The sequence below is a fragment of the Cnephaeus nilssonii genome, assembly GCF_951640355.1.
Source record: "Cnephaeus nilssonii genome assembly, chromosome: 9".
Classification (NCBI taxonomy): Eukaryota; Metazoa; Chordata; class Mammalia; order Chiroptera; family Vespertilionidae; genus Cnephaeus; species Cnephaeus nilssonii.
In genome coordinates, this window is record NC_137080.1 from 76,662,422 (window position 1) to 76,683,140 (window position 20,719).

Consider the following 20,719-nt stretch of genomic DNA (forward strand, 5'->3'; position numbering starts at 1 on the left):
CCTAAAGCCATTTGGCCGGTCAAGAGCAGAAGTGGAACAAGCCTTCAGCGTTGGGCTCCCAACCTGAACGCACCCCCCTTGGTGGGGCGCACTCCTCTCTGTGCTCTTGAAAGGGGCAAGCACAGCTCGGGAGGAGAAAGCACGTGATTTCCAGGTTAGTGTGGGAGTCTTCTGTGGGACTGAGTTTAGCCTAGCTGGGATCAACTCAGCTAAGTCCCATATATCCAAGCTTTGGAGAAGCCTTGATATTCATTCTCCTGTGGGAGAGCCAGCGTGGAAATCCCACTGCCATTCACTCACTGGGCAAGTTACTAGACATCTCTGTGCCTCAGTTTCCCCACCTGTGAGAAAGGACGGTAGCACCTACTCCATAGGTCATTGTGAGGACCCAATGAGTTAATAGATGTGTTTGCTCATCATTGTCCAGTTTCCATAAGCCAGTCTATGGCCCTGGGTGTCTTGTAGTGAGTAGAGACAGGATGCAGTGTGGGAGAGACACAGATGTGTGGCAGGTGGGCTGGCACAACCCTCTCCACGTGGTGCTGGCCAATAGGAGACACAGCTGGTCCAGAGCCACCTGGGCTGTTCTGGGTGGTGAAGAGAGGAAGGGTAAATGTAATTTTGCTACTGTTAATGAATCGTAATGTAAATATCTGTGTTTTCCGATGGTCTTAGGCTCTACAGCAGCGGTTCTCAACCTGTGGGGTTGCGACCCACAGGTTGAGAACCGCTAGCAGGGTCGCCTAAGACCATCGGAAAACACAGATATTTACATTACGATTCATAACAGTAGCAAAAATTACAGTTATGAAGTAGCAACGAAAATAATGTTATGGTTGGGGGTCACCACAACATGAGGAACTGTGTTAAAGGGTCGCGGCATTAGGAAGGTTGAGAACCACTGCTCTAGACCCTCCTCCTGGGGAGTCAGGCCTGCAGTTTCGTATTTCTGGGCCCCAGAGGAAAGGGACTGGGGGCTGGTGGATGTGGCCCAACTCATCTTCAGGCGACGGAGGGAAGATGGACTAAATGGGTGACGCTGGGTGGTGTAATCGCTGTGCTGAGGCTGATACCCACCCAATGACGCCGCCTTCTGAAAACAGCGAGCTAGCCACCCGCACTCAGAGCGGGAGGAGTGGAGGCATGGAGTCTGAGGCTGGTTGAGCCCAGGCAGTGTCCACAGCTGTGATAGGAAGAATGCTGGACCTCCACCCCCAAAGATGTCCATGTCCTAACCGCTAGGACTGTGGCAAAGCCTTCTGTGGCCAAAAGGGGCTTTGCAGACGTGGTGAAGCTAAGGACTTGAAGATGGGGAGGCTGCCTGGATTACCCAGGTGGGCCCAATCGAATCACATTGGTTCTTAGAAAACCTTTCCCACCTATGGTCAGAGGGGGGAGGGAGGCGGGACCAGAAGAGTGGTCAGCGAGGTGCATTGCTGTCAGCTTTGAAAAACAAGGAGGGGCGCCAGACAAAAGGAGTGTGGGCAGCCTCTAGACTAGAGCCTGGAAAAGGCAAGGGAGGGATTCTCGCCTAGACCCTGCGGAGGACGCTGCCCTGCCAGCACCTCCACTTTAGGCCAGCGAGACCCCTGTCAAACTGCTGAACTCCAGAACTGTAAGTTAATACATTGGTGTTCTTTTAAGTCCCGAAGTTTTCAGTAATTCGTTGCAGCAGTAAAAGAAAACTAACACAACAGCTGAGGATGAAATTGACCGGGAGACAAAGCACAGCCATCCGTGGGGATGGTGTTGAGTGGAGAAGGTTGAAGCGAGGAGGCCCGGGGTGGGGCTGGAGCTCGTCTGTAACATTTCAGTGACACGGTGGAGCCGGTGCACGCGGGCTGGCCCCGGTCTACAGACGCCAGACTACGGGGCGGAAAGCTCTCCCAGAGCCAGGGAAGACAGGAAAACGTCACACAGAGACTTTGCAGAGTGTTGGGTCAGATCCAGGGCGAAGGAACTGGTCATCGGAGCCTAAGATAATACATTTCAGCAAACATGAGCCACGTTTTAGCTGGGCCTGATGGTGAGTGAGTTTGACCCCCAAAGGAAGGCTGTCCCTGAAACAATCTCTCCAACTGCCGGCAAACTTGTTCAAGCCTTCTGGTTAGTTCTCCTTCCTTCAGGGTGACTCCGGAGTTCTCAACAGGCCACAGGTGAGGGTGATATTTAGCAATGCATAAAGTACGTTTCGGTTGTCACAGCTGGCAGGGAGGTTGCTATTGGCATCTAGTGGGTCAAGGCCAAACATCCTGTAGTGGACAGAAAAGCTCGCCCTCCCACCCCAACAAAGAACCATCCAGCCCCAAGTGCCAACAGTACTGAGGCTGAGAAACCCAGAGAGAGAGGAACTGGGAGACGTGGGTTCAAATCCACGTGGCTGGCGAGTGAGGAACAGCCCTGCTTCTCTGTCTCCTCATTGAAAGGCACCTGCCCCTCTGAGTCCCCTAAGTCCTAAAGGTCTGCTGGTTGGTTCCTTTCCTCACACATAGGACCCACCTCAACTCAGGCTTTTGTGAAAGGCAGTACCTGGGGCCACTGAAAAGAGGTGGTTTCAATCCGAGGAGTCGCTGACGGCAAAGGGGTAGTCTTTCTGGAAAGCACTGCCTCGTCTCCTGGTCAGTGTATCTACCGTCTTCTCACGGCGCCTGCGACACTCTAACGATGAGTCCCCTTGACCACATCTTCCCAGGACTGACTGCGCAGAGATTCCCAGGGAATCGCTCAGTGATCAGGAGTCAGCTCATCTTAGCTGATTTCCCCCTCAGACTTCTCCCTCTGCATTCCCCCATCACACTAAATCAGGTGGTCGGTATATGTCTACTGTTTTCTCCAGGTGCCTACAACATCCTGACAATTCACCCCCTTGACCACATCTTCCCATGTGTAAGGTTTAATGGCACTGTCTTTATGTGCTGCAATGCATAGGCCTTAATAGAATCGTCTCATCTCTGCTTTGCAGGGAACTACACACTGTATCTGGGGCCAACGGAAGTCTCCCCACTGTACCGATGAGGAAACGAGGCTTTGAAAGACAGTGTTTCTCAAACGTGAAAAACAGTGGCTGTAGTTGGTGAGAGACCCAGCTACCTGCAAGGACACATTGTAGAAGTCTAATCTTCACCAGATCATTCCCCCGTCCAACAATGAGTGTTACCACATCGACAATCATAACGCATTCAAGTTACACCTTGCTCACAAACGTCCACTTTCCATCACCCCATTTCTCACCCTGTGGCCGCTCACTCTTACCTCCCCATCCCAAACCCTGCCAGTACTGCTCCTGGTGAAAAACCGGCAAGGAAACACCTAGAATGCCTCTCTGAACTTTCCAAAATGGGTATATTAATTCTATAATCGGGGGGGGGGGGGGGGGAGGAGAGTGTTGAAATGTATATTTTCTGAAAAGAATAATACAAGAAAGAATGGAGTCTTAAACCTGTATCTTTTCAAATTGAGCCAGGCTCCGTAAACTTTACTTTTCAGTAATTTTTTTTTAAAGTTTGGAAAATTCAGAGATGCTTCCCATTCTGCTGTGTCCATGGGGAATGTAGGACGATAAGGAAAAGGAGCATTCCTGTCCCAGAAGGATTAGGGAGAGAGCTGTCCCACACTCCCTCCAGGATGGTTGTCCCTGAAGGGTACAAGCAACAAGGCAGCCCCATGGGGGACTGTCCTCACACTCAGAGAAACCCGCTTCCTGACGGTCTTGGTAGGAGAAGAAGAAAAGCCTGTTCCAAAACTTGTTTCTACTTAAGACAAAATTTGTTGACCTTTACATTTCCCCTGACGCTTCAGGTTCTTTAAATTATTTTTCCAAACTCGGGCCTGCTCTGAGACTATTGTTTCTGCTTCAGGTACTTCTCTTTCTTGTTGAGTTGGAGGAGGTGGGTGAAGAGGGCTAGGAACAGGGATGTTCTATTTATAGTCTCCATGGCCCTTAGAAAGGTCATCTGCCTTACTCTTTCGTTAAGTAAGAGCCAGCCTGCACTTTATCTTACTCAATTCTTCTCAAGATTAGAGAAGCATCTAATTTAGCAATTAGGGAAAGGCCATTTGGGGTGATGGGAGGAACACAGAATTTAGGGACATTCAAAGCCTTCTTGCTCTTGGCCGTTTTGGCTCCAGGGTTATAAATTTGTGCTTCTTAAAGGACAAGGTCGGGCCTTTACTTTCATTTTACCTCACACCCTTTCATGCTGTCCCTCTCCTCCTGCTCTTTAACTTGGCTCTGTGGGCTTCTTAATATTCCCAATTTTCTCTGGACTCTTCCAGGTAATTTCTCAGGCCCTTCTGGGAAGAAGTAGGCAGGCCATTCCTGTATAGAATTAGGAAATCCTGAAATTTTCCTAACACGCTATCAAGGATTTCCCACGAACCCCCACACCTTTCTCTTTGTATGGGCCTTCTGTTTATTTCCCGGAAGCTACCCAAAGCCTGATGCTGCTCTAGACTTCCCGAGTCTTGTCTGTATCCATTGGTCAGTGAGGAGCAGAGAGAGGGTAATTATGTGCCCCCAATTCTGTGCCCAGAGCAGGCATCAGAAATCAATGTCATGGCACGCTTCCCTCCTGAGTTCAGACTCCACAGCAGAATCTTTCTCAAGGTCCACCAATCGATCACGCCCAGTCTTCAATTTGCCCTGGTGGAAGGGGATTTCTTGAATGAACTACCCAGTTGAGATAGGTCACACGTATAGTCTTAGTGGTTTTGTTTGTTTTTTTCTCAAGGTTTACGATTATAGAATCTTCCTTCTGGAGGCTCCCAGTCATAGAACTGTCTTCCCCACTCACCTGAGCGTTACTGTTCTCTTAGATAATCCTACCTAATAATAGTTTCCGGAGAGAGAGGACCAGTTATGTACCATGTGCACTGTTTTGTTGTCACAGCAACCCTGCAAGGCAGTTATCATTATCCCCAGTTTATAAATAAGGCTTCAGGTGTTAGTGCTTCGACTAAGATACTGAGTGCTGGTAAGGGTGGAAGCTCAAGCCCAGGGCTCTCCAACTCCCAAGCCCAGGGTCTTTCTACGGTTTTGTGCGACTTCCTCACTTCTCCCTTCAAGTTCTGATGGTCTGTTCGGAGGTTGGCTCGCATTTATCGAGCATCTACTACATGTCAGGCTCTGTGCTAGGCCCTCTGAGGTCAGGTCCTTCGATCCAATTTGTGGTTTTTGCACCACACAACGCAGCTGGTTCCTTACCTCTCAGTGTTCCCAGTAAACCCACTCTACTAGGTGATCACATAGGGGAGTGCCTCGCAGATGGGAATGGAGAAGGGATGAGGGAGGAGGGGAAACTTTGCTTCTAGCCAACTACCTCAGGGAAATGGGAGTTATAATGCAAGGGGAAGATACCTCTTAGCCACTGTCCACACTAACCTGGTTTTATAGGTCCAGGCCTGGGAATAATCGGCCAGGCAGGAGAGAAATCAGACTGAAGAACAGATATGAGGAAAGTAGAAAACACGGATGCAGTGCTTTTTCATGCTGTAGATTCCTGGCACCAAAGTCTCTGTTAGCCGACGCAGAGGTTGAGTATTCTGAGGGAAATCAGCCATGTCCAAGGGCAGTTGTCTTCATGCCCTGGGGAACACCAAGGGCATTTTCTTCTTTTCTGGCAGGAGGCAGAAAAATAGCCAGAGCAGAACAAACAATGCTCATCCCAACTTAAAGCTGATGAATGGCTGGTGTAGGGCCCTGGAAATGCCTTGTACTTAGAGTGACCGTGCATCCCAGTTTGCCCAGGACAGCCAGGGTTCTGCTCATTGTCAGTGTAATTACAAAACACACTCCTCCTCCTCCTAGAGAGTGTCCTGATTTTGATAGTAAGTTGACTACATGGTCACCTTGCTTATAACCTGGTTTCAACTTACTGCACACAATAAATATTCCAGTGTTTTAGGAAAAGTTAGTCTGCACAGAAATCCATTTTGTCAGAAAGAAGCCTATGCTGCTGATGACATTTTCACACTATCCCCCCACCCCCAACCCCGCGCGCGCGCGCACACACACACACACACACACACACACACGATATTCTTAGAACAATTTTGCACGCTTTGGGGAATTTGTTTTCCATGGCAAAATGTCCATCAGAGTCACAAGAAGAAAGTGCAGATATGCAAGCTTTAGGTGGATTTAATAATGATGTACACAATCTCTGCCCTGGGCAGAAGACTATGGGAAGCAGGGCCTGGGGACCTTTCAAGTATTAAAAAAGTCACAAATCAGACCATTTGCTTGTCAAATGGGAACAGTTGGCCTCTCTTCTGCCCCTTCCCATCTTCCCTAGCCCCCTGCAAACCTCTAGAAGATTTATCCTGAGATCCCTTTCCTATTCATCGAAAATAAGATACTGTATTCAATTTCCTCCCTCAGCCAAGGTTAACTAGAGAAGAAAATCTGGCCAAGAAAACTGGGTTCCTTGGTTAGTTATTGAGCTCAGCATGGCAGGGGTCAGCGCTCTGTCACCAACATGGCATTTCATTTTGGATATACTCCTTAATTCTTAGATCCCATCATTTTTATCGTTGAAGGCCACTCATAAGGATTTGGGTGCTCCTGTTTTCTTGTGAATGTGAAAACCAGCTTCCCCCAGCCCTGACAAGGAAGAATAGAAGCAAAAACAAAGGTGTGAGACAAGAGTGCCACCTAGTGGCAAAAGCATGCTTTCACTCATTTATTTCAATAAAGCTAGCATGGGGCAGACTCCTGGAATGGGTCCAGTGCTCCTGAGGGATTTTTTGACTTAATGTTCCCAACACACAGGTGCTTTGAAATCAGGAATTTAAAAAGAATGCTCTCTGTCCTCAAAGAACCCAGAGTTTGGTGGAGGGACACTGACATGTAAAAGATTGCGAGTGGAATGGAGTAACTGCTGGGATAGAGGTAAGGTGGGTATTTTGGAAACAAAGGACACTTTCTGGTGGAGTCAGGGAATGGGTTAAGAGGTGCTGAGACTTAGATTACGTGGGAATTAACTGATTCGATGCTTGGTTTACCCTGTGGCCAACTGCACAAGTCGAGAAACTGCAAGGGCTGAGTTTGGCACAAATCATCTTGCTCACACTTTCTTGTGCATGATGTGCCTGTCCCTTATGGCGGCCACTGGCCACATATATCAGGTACTTAAAATATAGCCAACCCAAATTGAGATGTGCTGCAATTGTAAGTTACACTCCAGATTCCAAAGATATAGAATCTAAGGAGTTTTAAAAATTTATTAGCAATTTTTATATTGATTACATGTTGAAATGGTATTATTTTGGATACACTTGGATCAAAGTATATTACTAAAATTAATTTCACCTGTTTCACTTTATTTTTTGGTAAGGTGGCTCTAGAAATCTCAAAATTATGTTTGAACTGGGCAGTGCTGGTCTAAGCCATTGGTTCAGCTCCAGTGGGAATCACGGTTGAGTTTATTTTTATTTTTATTGATTTTTTTACAGAGTGGAAGGGAGAGGGATAGAGAGTTAGAAACATCCATCAGAGAGAAACATCGATCAGCTGCCTTCTGCACACCCCCTACTGGGGATGTGCCCGCAACCAAGGTACATGCCCTTGACCAAAATCAAACCTGGGACCCTTCAGTCGGCAGGCCGACGCTCTATCCACTGAGCCAAGCCAGGTAGGGCTCATGGTTGAGTTTTTATGAGATTCCTTTAGAACTGGACTCCTGGCTCTGGCTACGAGCAAGGGTTCTAGAGTCAGCCTTGCTCTACCACTCAGTAACAGGTGAGCTTGAGCAAGTTTATTTAAACTCTTAATGTCAATTTTCTTATTTATAAAATGGGACAGTAATACCTATGTGTTGTGAATAAAATGCGTAACAACTATAAACTTAAAACCTTTTGCTCTAGACTTAACACATATAAACTCTTAAAAATTTCCAACAGCTTTATTCAAGTGTTATTTACAAACTAGAGGCCCAGTGCATGAATTCGTGCATTGGTGGGATCCTGCTGGCCCAACCCCAATCGGGGCAGATCAGGGCCGGGCTGACTGGGGGAGGGGCCACAGGCAATTGGCTGGTGGGCCCCGCCCCCAATTGGGGGTGGAGCAGGCTGTAGGGAGGGGCTGTGGGTGGTGGGCCAGCCAGCCCCACCCCTGATCAGGGTGGTGGGGACTGATCGGGGGCGGGGCTGGCCAGGGGGAGGGGCCGCGGGAGGTTGGCCAACCAGCCCCCCCCCAACCCCCCCGCATCAGGCTGGTTTGCTGGCCACAGTGGGCATTGTAGCAATTGGTCGTTCTGGCATTCCGGTCGCTGGCTTTTTATATATGTAGACTAGTGGCCCGGTGCATGAAATTCGTGCACATTAAAAGGGGATTAATTAGAGGAAATAATTTAATATTGCTATTCGCCCTTTCTCTATAATAGAAGTGTCAGAGATGAAAGAAAATTAGTAAAATGTATATGAAAACCTTCCTCCTGTCAGAGTCTGGGGCACACCATGGGACCCAGAGTAAAGTCCCCACCCACCCACATGCACCTCAAAATCACGTGAGACCCAGACCCGGCCAGCCCCCTCCCCCCCCCCAATTGGGCTAGATCCAGACCCGGCCAGTCCCACCCTTGTCAAGCTCCGCTTGGCAGGGGGCGTAACCTCAGGTCCCCTGGCCCAGCGCTAGGACGGGGGGCGTGGCCTGAGGTCCCCCAGCCCAGACCAGGGTGGGGGACATGCCTTGAGGTCCCCCATCAAGCCCCGCCAGGTGGGGGGCATGGCCTGAAGTTCCCTGTCAAGCCCCGCCAGGAGGGGGGGGCGCAGCCTCAGTTCCCCCGTCAAGCCCCACTGGCAGGGGGGTGCAGCCTCAGGTCCCCCGTCAAGCCCTGCTGGGCGGGGGGTGTGGCCTGAGTTCCCCCGACCCAGCACTGGGGGTGCACCTTGAGGTCCCCTGTCAAGCCCCACTGGGTGGGGAGCACGGTCTGAGGTCCCCTGTCAAGCCCACCCAGGCAGGGGGGTGCAGCCTCAGGTCCCCTGGCCCGGTGCCGGGGCGGGGGGTGCGGCCTGAAGTCCCCCGGCCTGGCGCTGGGGCAGGGGGAGCAGCCTTAGGTCCCCTAGCCCAGCACCAGGATGGGAAGCACACCTTGAGGTCCCCCGTCAAGTCCTGCTGGGCGGGGGGGCATGGCCCCAGGTCCCCTGGCCTGGTGCCGGGGCAGGGGGCACGGCCTGAGGTCCCCCAGCCTGACGCCAGGGCAGGGGGTGCAGCCTGAGGTCCCCTGTCAAGCCCCACGGGGGCAGGGGAGGGCGTAGCCTCAGGTCCCTGCTGATTGCTCGTTAAGGCTCCTGATGGGAACTTGGCTTCAGCTGTGGGTGCAGCTATCCTTGTGACAGAGTGATGGTCAATTAGCATATTACCTCTTTATTATATAGGACTAGAAGCCCGGTGCATGAAATTCGTGCACAGCGGGGGGTTGTCCCTCAGCCCAGCCTGTACCCTCTCCAATCTGGGACTCCTGGAGGGATGTCCAACTGCCCGTTTAGGCCCGATCCTGGTGGGATCGGGCCTAAATGGGCAGTCGGACATCCCTCTCACAATCCAGGACTGCTGGCTCCCAACTGCTTGCCTGCCTGCCTTCCTGATTGCCCCTAACCGCTTCTGCCTGCCAGCCTGATCACCCCCTAACCACTCCGCTGCCAGCCTGGTTGATGCTTAACTGCTCCCCTGCCAGCCTGTTTGCCCCCAACTTCCCTCCTCTGCCAGCCTGGTCACCCCTAACTGCCCTCTCCTGCAGGGTTGATCACCTCCAACTGCCCTCCCTTGCAGGCCAGGTGCCTCCCAACTGCCCTCCCCTGCTGGCCATCTTGTAGTGGCCATCTTGTGTCCACATGGGGGAAGGATCTTTGACCACATGGGGGCAGCTATATTGTGTGTTGCAGTGATGATCAATCTGTATATTACTCTTTTATTAGATAGGATAGAGGCCTGGTGCACGGGTGAGGGCCAGCTGGTTTGCCCTGAAGGGTGTCCGGATCAGGGTGGGGTTCCCTTGGGGCGTGGGGCGGCCTGAGCGAGGGGTCTGTGGTGGTTTGCAGGCCGGCCACGCCCCCTGGCAACCCAAGCGGAGGCCTGGTATCTGGAATTTATTTTCCTTCTACAATTGAAACTTTGTAGCCTGGAGCGGATCCAAGCCTGGGGCTCCCTCGGAGACGGCAGCCATTTGTGTTGGAGTTATAATTGAAACTTTGTTGCCTTAAGCGGGTGAGCCTGGCCAGGGTGTGCGGAAAGCTTTGCTTCCCCTGTTGCCGCCAGCAACCCTGGCCTGCTCTCTCAAGCTCCATTCTGCCGCCATTTGTTTTAATTTGTTTACCTTCTATAATTGAAACTTTGTAGCTTGAGTGGAGGCTTAGGCCTGCAACAGCTATGGGAAAGCTTGGCTTGCTCTGTTGCCTGGGAAACCTTGCTCTCTGTGGCTGTAGCCATCTTGGATGGGGGTTAATTTGCATACTCGCCCTGATTGGCTGGTGGGTGTGGCTTATGTAACGGAGTGATGGTTAATTTGCATATTACCATTTTATTAGAGAGGATGAGGCCCTAAATGCTGACTGGAGCAGGTGTGTGGGGGTGGGAGTGGCTTATTGACAGAGAAGGATGGAACCTGTCCTGTGGAGGCGCTTGTGTCAGTATCTGTAGGTCTTTGAGCAGAGAGGCTGTTTTCCCTCCACTCTCCTACCTCCTGGGTAGATGTCTGGCATTCCTGAGTCCCAGGGCTGATGAGGCATCCTTCCTGCTGCGCCTTACCATGCCAGTGTGCTGCTTTACTGCCAGTTGGGGATCAGTTGAGTTGATTTGCTCTTTTGGGTGTTACGACTATTTCATTTTTTTAATCATTGCATATTCTAATCTCACAAGAAATACATATTGCTTTTGTATTAATTTAAATATACCAAAAAATATGAAAAAAATTTTTTCAGCTTTCTAAGTGAAATAAGTGAAAGTTGCTTTAGTGGACATGAAGGAACCTTTGAACTTGGTATCCACTGGCTGTCAGCCACAGGTCATTAATCTAGGACAGGTGGCAAATCAACAGAATCTTCAAATTCCACTCTCCTTAGGAATATTTTTCTAGCTATACTTGACTATGTCCTAATCAGATGTTTTATTAATGTGTGTATCAAAACTAATAGTTATGTCATGAAGAGCTGCCTTATCTTAGACATGTCTCATCTTCCCCTTTTCTAATTCAAGGAACATGTCACATCGGATTGCTGCAGAGAGCCAACCTCAGTGGAACTCTTCTTTCTGTACACACCCAAACTAAACATGCTTAACTTTCATCTTTAACATAACATGTATTGGCTATGTATTTATTTAAAATGTTCTTGTTGATTTGTGAGAAAAGGAGAGTGAAGGAGGAATAGAAACATCAATGATGAGAATCACTGACCGGCTGCCTCCTGCACGCCCCCTACTGGGGATTGAGCCCAAAACCTAGGCACGTGCCCTGACCAGGAATAGAACTGTGACCGCAACTACTGAGCAACACTGGCTGGGCATGTATTGGCTTTTAAAAAGGCCTATCCCATACTGCATTGTAAGGATGTATGAAGTGCCTTTTAACATCGATATGAAAGCAATTGTGGCGGCAGATAATGATTTCTGAAAATACATGATTACTGACTCTAGCTGTATTTGAATCACAAAAAGAAATCTGAATCTGGTAGGACTGCCAGACACAAACTCTGAAATTCTACTAGTGTTGTTACTAGGGGGGTAACGTAGTTTACTTAATGGCTAGCTCTTTCCCAACCTTAGTTCTGGAAAAAGAGTTAGCCTGCGTTTATATGATCCTCTACTGTTCTTTTAAGAATGAAGATGACTGTTTGATCTTGTTGAAGTCTTCCAGTGCTGAGAGATTCATTCTTTCTCAGTTAATGGATGAGGTCAGAGTGCAGAGAGCTCTAGCCTGCATATAAAAACCAATGATGAAATGAGGCAGTGATTCTTAAGCCTTTGCTCCCTACCCTGGGACTGTTTATTATTCTGATGTTTAAAAGAGGCCATCCAAATCAATTTTCTTGAAAGAAACATTTATTTATAATCTCTATTAGTCAAACTGTTTCAAACAAATCCAGAACACATTTTCACATGTTGAGCCTTTAGTGTAAAAACAGTATGCCATGCGTGAAAGAAATGCTTATCCAGTAAAGCTCTCCCCTGACCACTTGAATACTGGAATGCTCAGGCAACAGACTGATGTGACAGAAATCTGCTTGAAAAAGGGCATGATGTAAAGCTCATATTAAGGTTTTTCACAACAAAAATGTGTTTAAACAACGTCTAATATCAACTTTTTAATTTTAAAACAAAACACCCTAGAATCAACTATCCCTTTAAATTAAAAAATAATAATAATCAATTTATACTCTCTTAAAAGAACTCCAACAATGTAAAATAAGTTCCAATTCCAGATATATATATCTATATGTACATTTATAACTTAGGTGCTCTTTTGCACTATATGCTTTCATTCATGCAACACTGACAGAGGACTGGGCACGAGGCTCTACAGAGGCCTCTCTGAGAAAGCAGTGTAGCTCCTCACTCGGCCAAAGAACAAGGGAGTGTACATCTTGTCGATCTCAAAAGCAGTGACTGCAGTCTCACCAGTTGACCTGGAAATAATGCACAAAATTACAAGTTACCAGGAAATTTCAACTCATTTAAAATCCTTGCATATTTCTAGAGGAGGGTTATTTTATATTTTAGCCTTAAAAAATTTTTAAATATATCTCAGTAAATTTTAAATAAAGGCTCGTTGAAAATTTTAAAAATTTAGCAAAGTACCAAAAAGAAGTCACTCATAATTCTATCACTCAGATACAGCAATACAAAACACCTTTATCCAGTGTTTTTTCTAAACACATCAACCTATCAAGTTTTCCTATTGAGATCACACTCTATTAGTTATCCTGCTATTTTCATTTAACATCATGACATATGCATTTCCTAACATCATTAAATACTCTTCAGAAGACATTTTTAGTGGCTGCATAATATTTCTCTGTCTGCTTATACCACAATTTACTTAATTCCCCTTTTGTTGGAGATATAGGTTGTTTTCAGTACTAGGCAATTAAAAATGTGTTATTTTTTATTATGTCCTTTAGACATATTCCAAAGAGTAGAATTTCTAAGTCAAAAGCAATAGACATTTTAAGGCTATTGTTAAAATGTAATTTAGAAAGAATTATAATCCTAGAATAGAATTTAATATTTGTATGAGCAACAACATAATTACAGATGGGAGGGAAGGAAAGCAAATGACAAGTTATACTACTACTACAGTCTTTTATATTTTTCTCCCCAAAAGGAGAAATAAACAAAAGCAGAAAGTTCAAGTGCCTTTATAAATATTACTAGAGGCCTGATGCATGAAATTCGTGCAAGAGTAGGCCTTCCTTCCCCCAGCTGCTGGCACCAGCTTCCCTCCAGCCGCTGGCAGGCACCCAGGACTTGGGCTTCCCTCGAAGCCCAGGCTTCGTCCGGAAGGACATCCTGTCTAATTAGCATATTACTCTTTTATTATTATAGATAAGGAAATCAACGTGAACCTTAGCAGCTACAAACAATGCCTCTTATAATATCTTTCTTTCTCCTTCCTAAAACATGATGCTTTTCATTTCTTTGATTCTACTTCTGGGTTTGGTTTCTTTCTTTGAAAAGAAAAAGAAATTCCACAGGTTACTGAGAGAAACAAACAGGAGATAAGTGAGAAAAAAGAAAACTTCTAGGACCTTCCAAAAATGAGTACAAAAAATTATTTGTAAGATATAAATGTGGCCAAAAAGTTTTCAATAAGGTGGTCAAGGTTGTGAAATAGGTTAATTGAAGGTGATCTCAAAATGTGTTGTCTCAGAATTTTGGATTCAACTAGAACGGAAAGGCTTCAGTCACACACAAATATTCTTTCGATTCCAACAGCATTTAACTTCAATAGCCACATGAACTGATATTTTATTAATTCCTTTTAAAAATTTTACTTATTTCTGTACTGCTCCTTTTTCACATATACTCTCTGCTCATTAATGATTTCTTACAGGTAAATCCTAACTCAAGGATCCAAGATGGCAGCATAGGAGGATGCTGAGACCTACTCCCAAGAACATATCAACTGAATACTTATAATTGGAGCAATTCTCCTGAGAGACAACTGAGGGTCAACTGAGCAGCTTCTGCACAACAAACAGAGAGAGACCGCAGAAAGAAGGTTGGGGAACCGTGAGAGCACTACGGGAGCTGAGGAAACCATCAGGCCTGGACCAAGGGGTGAGAGCCATAGTGTGGGTACAGGGGGCCCCTTTGCAGGCCAGAAGGGAGTGGTATGACATATTCAAAGTATCAAAAGCAAGGACCTACAACCAAGATTACTCTACCCACTAAGGCTGTCATTTAGAATCAAAGGAGAGATAAATAGCTTCCTAGATAAGAAAAAGCTAAAGGAGTTCATCACCACCAAACCAGCATAACAAGAAATGTTGAAGGGACTTCTTTAAGAAGAAACAAATATGAATAATAAAATGGCAATAACCACATAACTATAACTATCAATAATTACTTTAAATGTAAATGGATTAAACACTCCACTCAAAAGACATAGGGTGACTGAATGGATAAGAAAACAATACTGTCTATAAGACTGAAAGTAAAGGGATGGAAAAATATTTCATGCAAATGGAAACAATAACAAAAAGCTGGGGTAGCAATACTTATATCAGACAAAACAGACTTTAAAACAAAGGCTGTAACAAGAGACAAAGATTCAGCAATTCTACTTCTAAGTGTTTATCTGAAGAGAAACACTAATTCAAAGAGAAATATCTACCCCTATGCTCACTACAGCATTATTTACAACTGCCAAGATATGGAAGCAACCTAAATGTCCATAGACAAATGTATAAAGATATGATACATATATATAATGGAATATTACTCAGCCATACAAAAAGATATCTTACCATTTGTGACAACATGGATGGATCTAGGGTATTATGCTAAGTGAAGTCAGACAGAGAAAGATAAATACCATATGATTTCACTTATATGTGGAATCTAAAGAACAAAATAAACTAATGAACAAAACAGAGACAAACTCATAGATACAGAGAACTTTTGGATGGCTGCCAGATAGGAAGGGGTTGGGAGGATGGGTTAAAAAAGGGGAAGGGAGTAAGATGTATAAATTGCCAGTTCTAAAAACAGTCATGGGGGTATAAGGTACTCAAAGAAAGTATAGTCAATAATATTGTAATAACTATGTATGGTGTAGACTTATCAGGGTGATCACTTTATAAGTTATATAAATCTATAATCACTGTTATACACCTGAAATAAAATGTCAACTGTAGTTAAAAAAATTATTTAAAAAAATTTTTTTAATCTTGTAATTTGCAACAATGTGGAGGGTATTATGTTAAGTAAAATAAGTCAGACAGAGAAAGACCAATACCACATGGTTTAACTTATATGTAGAATATAAATAATATAAACAAATAAAATAGTAACAGACTCATAGATACAGAGAACAGACTGATAGTTGCCAGGGGGAAGGAGGGTGTTGGGGGGATGGGTGAACACATGAAGGGAATATAGTCAGTAATATTGTGATAAGTTTACATGGTGACAGATGGTTACTAGAATTAGTGTAGTGATCACATTGTAAGGTATATAAATGTCAAATTATATTGTACATCTGAAACTAATATAATACTGTGTACAAAACAGGTATAGCAGACTTCACTGTAAAATTCTTTCAACTTTTCTATATGTTTAAAATTTTTCATAAAATGTTTGAACATAAGGAATAAAACAATGGTGGAATATACCGGTAATAATTGAAAATAATGTTTTTGAAGAACATTTAAAGATATTACGCATGGTTATCTATACATAAAAGCCTAAGCGATGGGAAGGACCTAACAACTGGTCAGCAGGTCCCTATGATGCGCACTGGCCACTAGGGGGCAGACACTCAACGCAGGAGCTGCCTCCAGGTGGTCAGTGCACTCCCACAGCCAACCTCCCACAGCTGGTCAACCTCCCGTGGTCCCTCCCCTCAGCTGGCCAGCCCGGATCAGGACTGGGCAAGACAGCCCAATGGGCACCGATTGCCTGCCAGGCCACGGGACCCCACCCACGCACAAATTTGTGCACCGGGCCTCTAGTATAAAATAAAATGTAAAAAAAAAATCCTAACTCATAGAACAAAGAACTATATAGGAACTATCTAATAGATTTGGCTTTGGAATACAAGAGATCTTTTTAGCAGACTTATTTAAATCAGCGTATAATCCCTGAGAATAAACCAAATGGAAAAAAAGTAAAAAATGGTAAGACAAACATGGGAGAAGAAAAAAATCTGATGTTTTAAAATTGCCCTGAATAAGTCGACACATGAACAGCTTAGAATGACTATCATTCTACTCATGGAATGCCACTTTCATTTCCAAAGCAGTGGTGCCCAGCCACGTTCCCACTGACACTGTGAGCTACGGATGCCTGGCCCACTTTCAGTTTTTTTCTTTTTGGTCACTTTCTGGGTTTGCAAAGTAATATTATACTCTGCTTCTGTAATGTTAACTCAGGTTAACATCATGTGAGAATTTCCTAAGCCTGACATGAAGTACACATTTATTCTGTAACCTTGGTATTTTTATTACATTCACCTACTTGTACGTAACGTGACAAGAATGATGTATCCAGATGAGTTTGTTGAACCTCTGGTGGCCACTGGAACACAGCTGTAGTCCTACATGAAAACTCTGATCTGCTTCTTGGACAGGGACACGGCGAAAATATCTGTATTTATAGTCAAGTGGTTTCTGTAAAAGAAAAGGTGCATGAACTGTAATGAAACCTCACTTCACTGAGATTTCATTATTAGAAGAATATTTATTGGAATATACTGGGTAGGGCAAAAGGAGGCTTACAGTTGTATGTGAAACACAGAGTTTATTCTTGCATTATTGTTATTCTTGTATTATATATTTCTCCATATGAACTGTAAACTTATTTTTGCCCACCCCTGTATTATGCAAGAATAACATAACATCTGTACATAGTAAAGTTGTTTTGGATATCACATACAAATGTGTATGAGTGTCTTGAAAAGCATAAGGTTTTTTCCCCTAATCATCATAGTAACCTCATGTACTAAATATGATTGCATTATTGCTATTTAATAGCTAAAGGAATGAAGACCCAGGCAGCTGAGTTAACACAGCAGTTTCAGAACGGAATTAAGACTTCTACCTCCTATCTCAAAGACTAGTATTTCCTTCTACTTAAAAACACTTGGGAATTTTTAAAGAGAGAAAATGATAAGTTGGTGAAGCCTGCAGAAAAAGCATGAGTATAACTTATTTTTTTTGCAATAACAGTAAAATCGTCAATGGATAAATAAATGTGTCAAGCTTCATTAGAATCACACTTCTGCAAATACTGCTGCTAAAAACACAAAAGTATCAACACTACATATGGTTTCATTGTTATCATATTATGAAGAGAAAATGGGCATTCTACGTGGGAGTTCCTAAAGTCTTATTAGATAAAACCTAAACAACTAGGGGCTCACCAATTCCCCATTTCTGACCCCAGGAAACTCATGGCCAAGGTCACTGTTACAGCAACTATCTCTGCTCCGCAGAAGCTGCCCCAGATTTCAGAAGCCTACCAGAGCCAGGAGGAGGAGCCAGGACAGTTGGCCACAGGGTGATAGGACTAGAACTCACAGAGAACCCTACCCTGACTATCTCGACACATAATGCTGGAGAAGGGAGATTCAGAACAAGGGAAACTTCTTTCAAATCCTACACCAACTTAGAAAAGCAATAGGCTAGTAATTATCGTAACTTCCTCACAACTGACTTCATTATGGTTTTTAACCAGGACTAAAAAACTGCACATGAAGAAAGGTTGTAAAAATGAACATTAGGTCCTTGATCTGTTAAGAGTTTAAAGCCCTCAAGAGTGTAATAATCCAGCGATCATATCTGCTTGGCATTTTCATATCTGCTTGGCATTTTCATTCTTTTGCAAAAATGGGAAGAAGGAATTATCTTACATTAGCTTATTTCCATTAGAAATTGAAATTCTCTATATGAATATCCTTATGAAAGAATTACTCATTTGAGCTAATTTAGGAAGAAAACCCCCTATGATTCAAAATGAGAAAAGCCAAAAAAATCATATTCGGGTATCATTTTACTAGTTACTTTACAGGATATTTTGGCTTTCCATTTTCACATGTGAAAAACCTAGACCAGAAAAAAACCATTTGGAGAAAAACAAGCTGATCCAATTAAAAATAACCACATTTTAGAAAACCCTCCAGTTCTCTTTAGAGAGATGCTATAAGTCAACATATATTTTGTATAATAGTTTTATTTGACCCTTTCTAATCAAGAATCTTTGAATGAAAGGGTACTCAAAAGTAGCCCTAGCTGGTTTGGCTCAGTGGACAGAGCACTGACCTGCGGACCGAGAGGTCCCAGGTTTGATTCCAGTCAAGGGCACGTATCTCGGTTGCAGGCTCCTCCCTGGCCCCGGGCCCCTTCCTAGCCCAGGCGCTGGTCGGGGCGCGTGCAGGAGGCAACCAATCGATGTGTTTCTCTCATATCGATATTTCTCTCTGTCTTTCCCTCTCTCTTCCACTCTCTCTAAAAATCAATGGAAAAATATCCTCAGGTGAGGATTAAAAAAAAAAAAAGTAAACTGCTATTTCAACCTTGTATACTCACTTCTTCTTTTTTCTTAGTTATCACAGCAAATACTTTGGTCTGATTGTCTGTATCTTGTGACAAGCGATAATGGCCCAGTAGAACTGCATCAGTTCTAAAAATAAAAAATATACTTTAAATCTAAGTCTATTAATCAGTTATTACATGTATTTAAGTAGGAAGTAATGGATTATTAATAGTGTTTAAGCAACTTGCTCAAGAAGAAATCAGCTAGGATGTGAGTGAACCTAGTTTCCAAGGCCCCAGAGACCCACTGAAGTACACTCTCCAGGGGAAAGGTGCAGAATTGATCTTTTTCACAAATGCCCACCCAGTGACTGTTTGTTAAATCATCCAGTAGTAAGTTAAGGAAACACAGGATTACATTAACCTACACATTCATATAAAATGTGACTTGGATAGAAAACGATAGGAAAACACTACCTGGTATTGCGAGTTCTTAGACGAGGAACGATGGACTGAGGCTCCTCGGGGGTTGTCAACATCATCACGTGGCCATCAGGAAAGAATCTTATGTACCTGTGTAAGCAGAAACAGAACACCAAAAAACACCACACAAAGTATAAAACTCGTCCTTCTCTACTGTACCTCAACCTAGCCACAGCTGTGAAACCGAGACGGAAATACCATGGGCCAAAGGACTGGCAAACATCATTAAAACATGACTGACAACCTGTGAGGCCAGCAACAAAGAACGAAAGGCATTTTATTATCTGCCTTATAGGGAACTGTTGAACTTTTAGTTTCACTCACTGAATAAACAAGTTAGATTAAATAATACTCTATTAAAGTTCTGTATGTTTTTTCCTAAAACACTAATGTCAAACAAAAATGGAATCTCACAATACACAGTAGTTCACATATCTAGTTATTTCTCACTGACAGTATTAGCTGATGAAGAAAAAGGCTGAATAAGAGCACAAGCTATTGGAAAAGGCAAATGAGTACACCAAGGGCAAAAGACAAGGAAGAACTCTAAAATGCAAAATATTCTTAGAGTTAGAGGCTAGGAGGAGTTAAATTTGTAGTAACCCATTGGTTCTGTTGAGTACAATTCTTATTATAATGGTGGATAAAAATACTGAGGGCCATTTGTGGATAAATGCAAAAGCTACAGAGAAGAGATGTCCAATAACTAATTAATGAATACTTGGGAGAGAGAGAATTTTTCACTCACTCAGTTTACTACAGTTGTACCTGTAATATTCCACTTGGTGCCAGGCTCTATAGAAACCATCAAGAGACTGTTCCCCTTGACGAATATATGTGGTTTTACTGATATACACTCCTATAAAAAAGAAACATTTTTTTAAAGAAATAAGAACATAATAAATTTAAACATTTTAAAATTAAAATCATATAGAACATGTCTAGCTTCATTTTTATTGTAGTTTCCTTTAAATATGCTCATAATACTTAGGTCTGTTAGAGAAAGCTAAGACTGGGTATTTATCAAAATCAACATGATAAATCTCTATTTCTCTTGAGTTCTAAAGGGTTCAACTTACCATCAAACCGAACACGGGGCCTTTCTAGAAACATCTCTCTCCAGGATGTGTATGGAACAAGTTTAATACAGCTTCTGCCCCAAACTTTCAAGCAGGCCAAACGCCATATTTCAGGGTCTCTAAGTAATAAAAGTACAACATCAATATATGTAAAAGGCTAAGTCCCTATGTGCAGAAACGGTCCTGCTACCAGCCAGCTTCTATTCAGCAAGTATTTGTTGAGTGCCTGCTAGGCATAGTCCTGGGTCTGGAGATAGATTGGTGGACAAAGGCCCTGCTCTTTTACTGTTGGGAAAGCAAGAAAAGAGAAAGTTTCAGGTAATGTGCTCAGTGCAAAAACAAACAAAAGCAGGGTAAATAGACAAAGAAGTAGTGGTGGGAAAATAAAGACTATTTTAGATACAGTGGCCGAGAGAGGCCTCTCTGGGAGGTGATGAAGAAGAATACCCTGGGCAGAAACTGTAGCAAGT

The 20,719-nt window shown here is 44.1% G+C and overlaps 1 protein-coding gene across 1 annotated transcript in view; it reads right to left on the reverse strand.

Annotated features, from left to right (window-relative positions):
* Positions 1-11,988: 11,988 nt before the first annotated feature.
* FBXO9 (F-box protein 9) overlaps positions 11,989-20,719 on the reverse strand; it is a 33,506-nt gene continuing 24,775 nt past the window's right edge. The window contains exons 8-13 of the mRNA XM_079780972.1: positions 20,250-20,368; positions 19,939-20,029; positions 19,165-19,260; positions 18,742-18,835; positions 16,673-16,824; positions 11,989-12,618 (exon numbers count right to left, since the gene is read on the reverse strand). Coding sequence (XP_079637098.1) covers positions 12,510-12,618; positions 16,673-16,824; positions 18,742-18,835; positions 19,165-19,260; positions 19,939-20,029; positions 20,250-20,368 — 661 coding nt within the window. The 3' untranslated portion in view covers positions 11,989-12,509. The remainder of the gene's footprint in view (positions 12,619-16,672; positions 16,825-18,741; positions 18,836-19,164; positions 19,261-19,938; positions 20,030-20,249; positions 20,369-20,719) is intronic.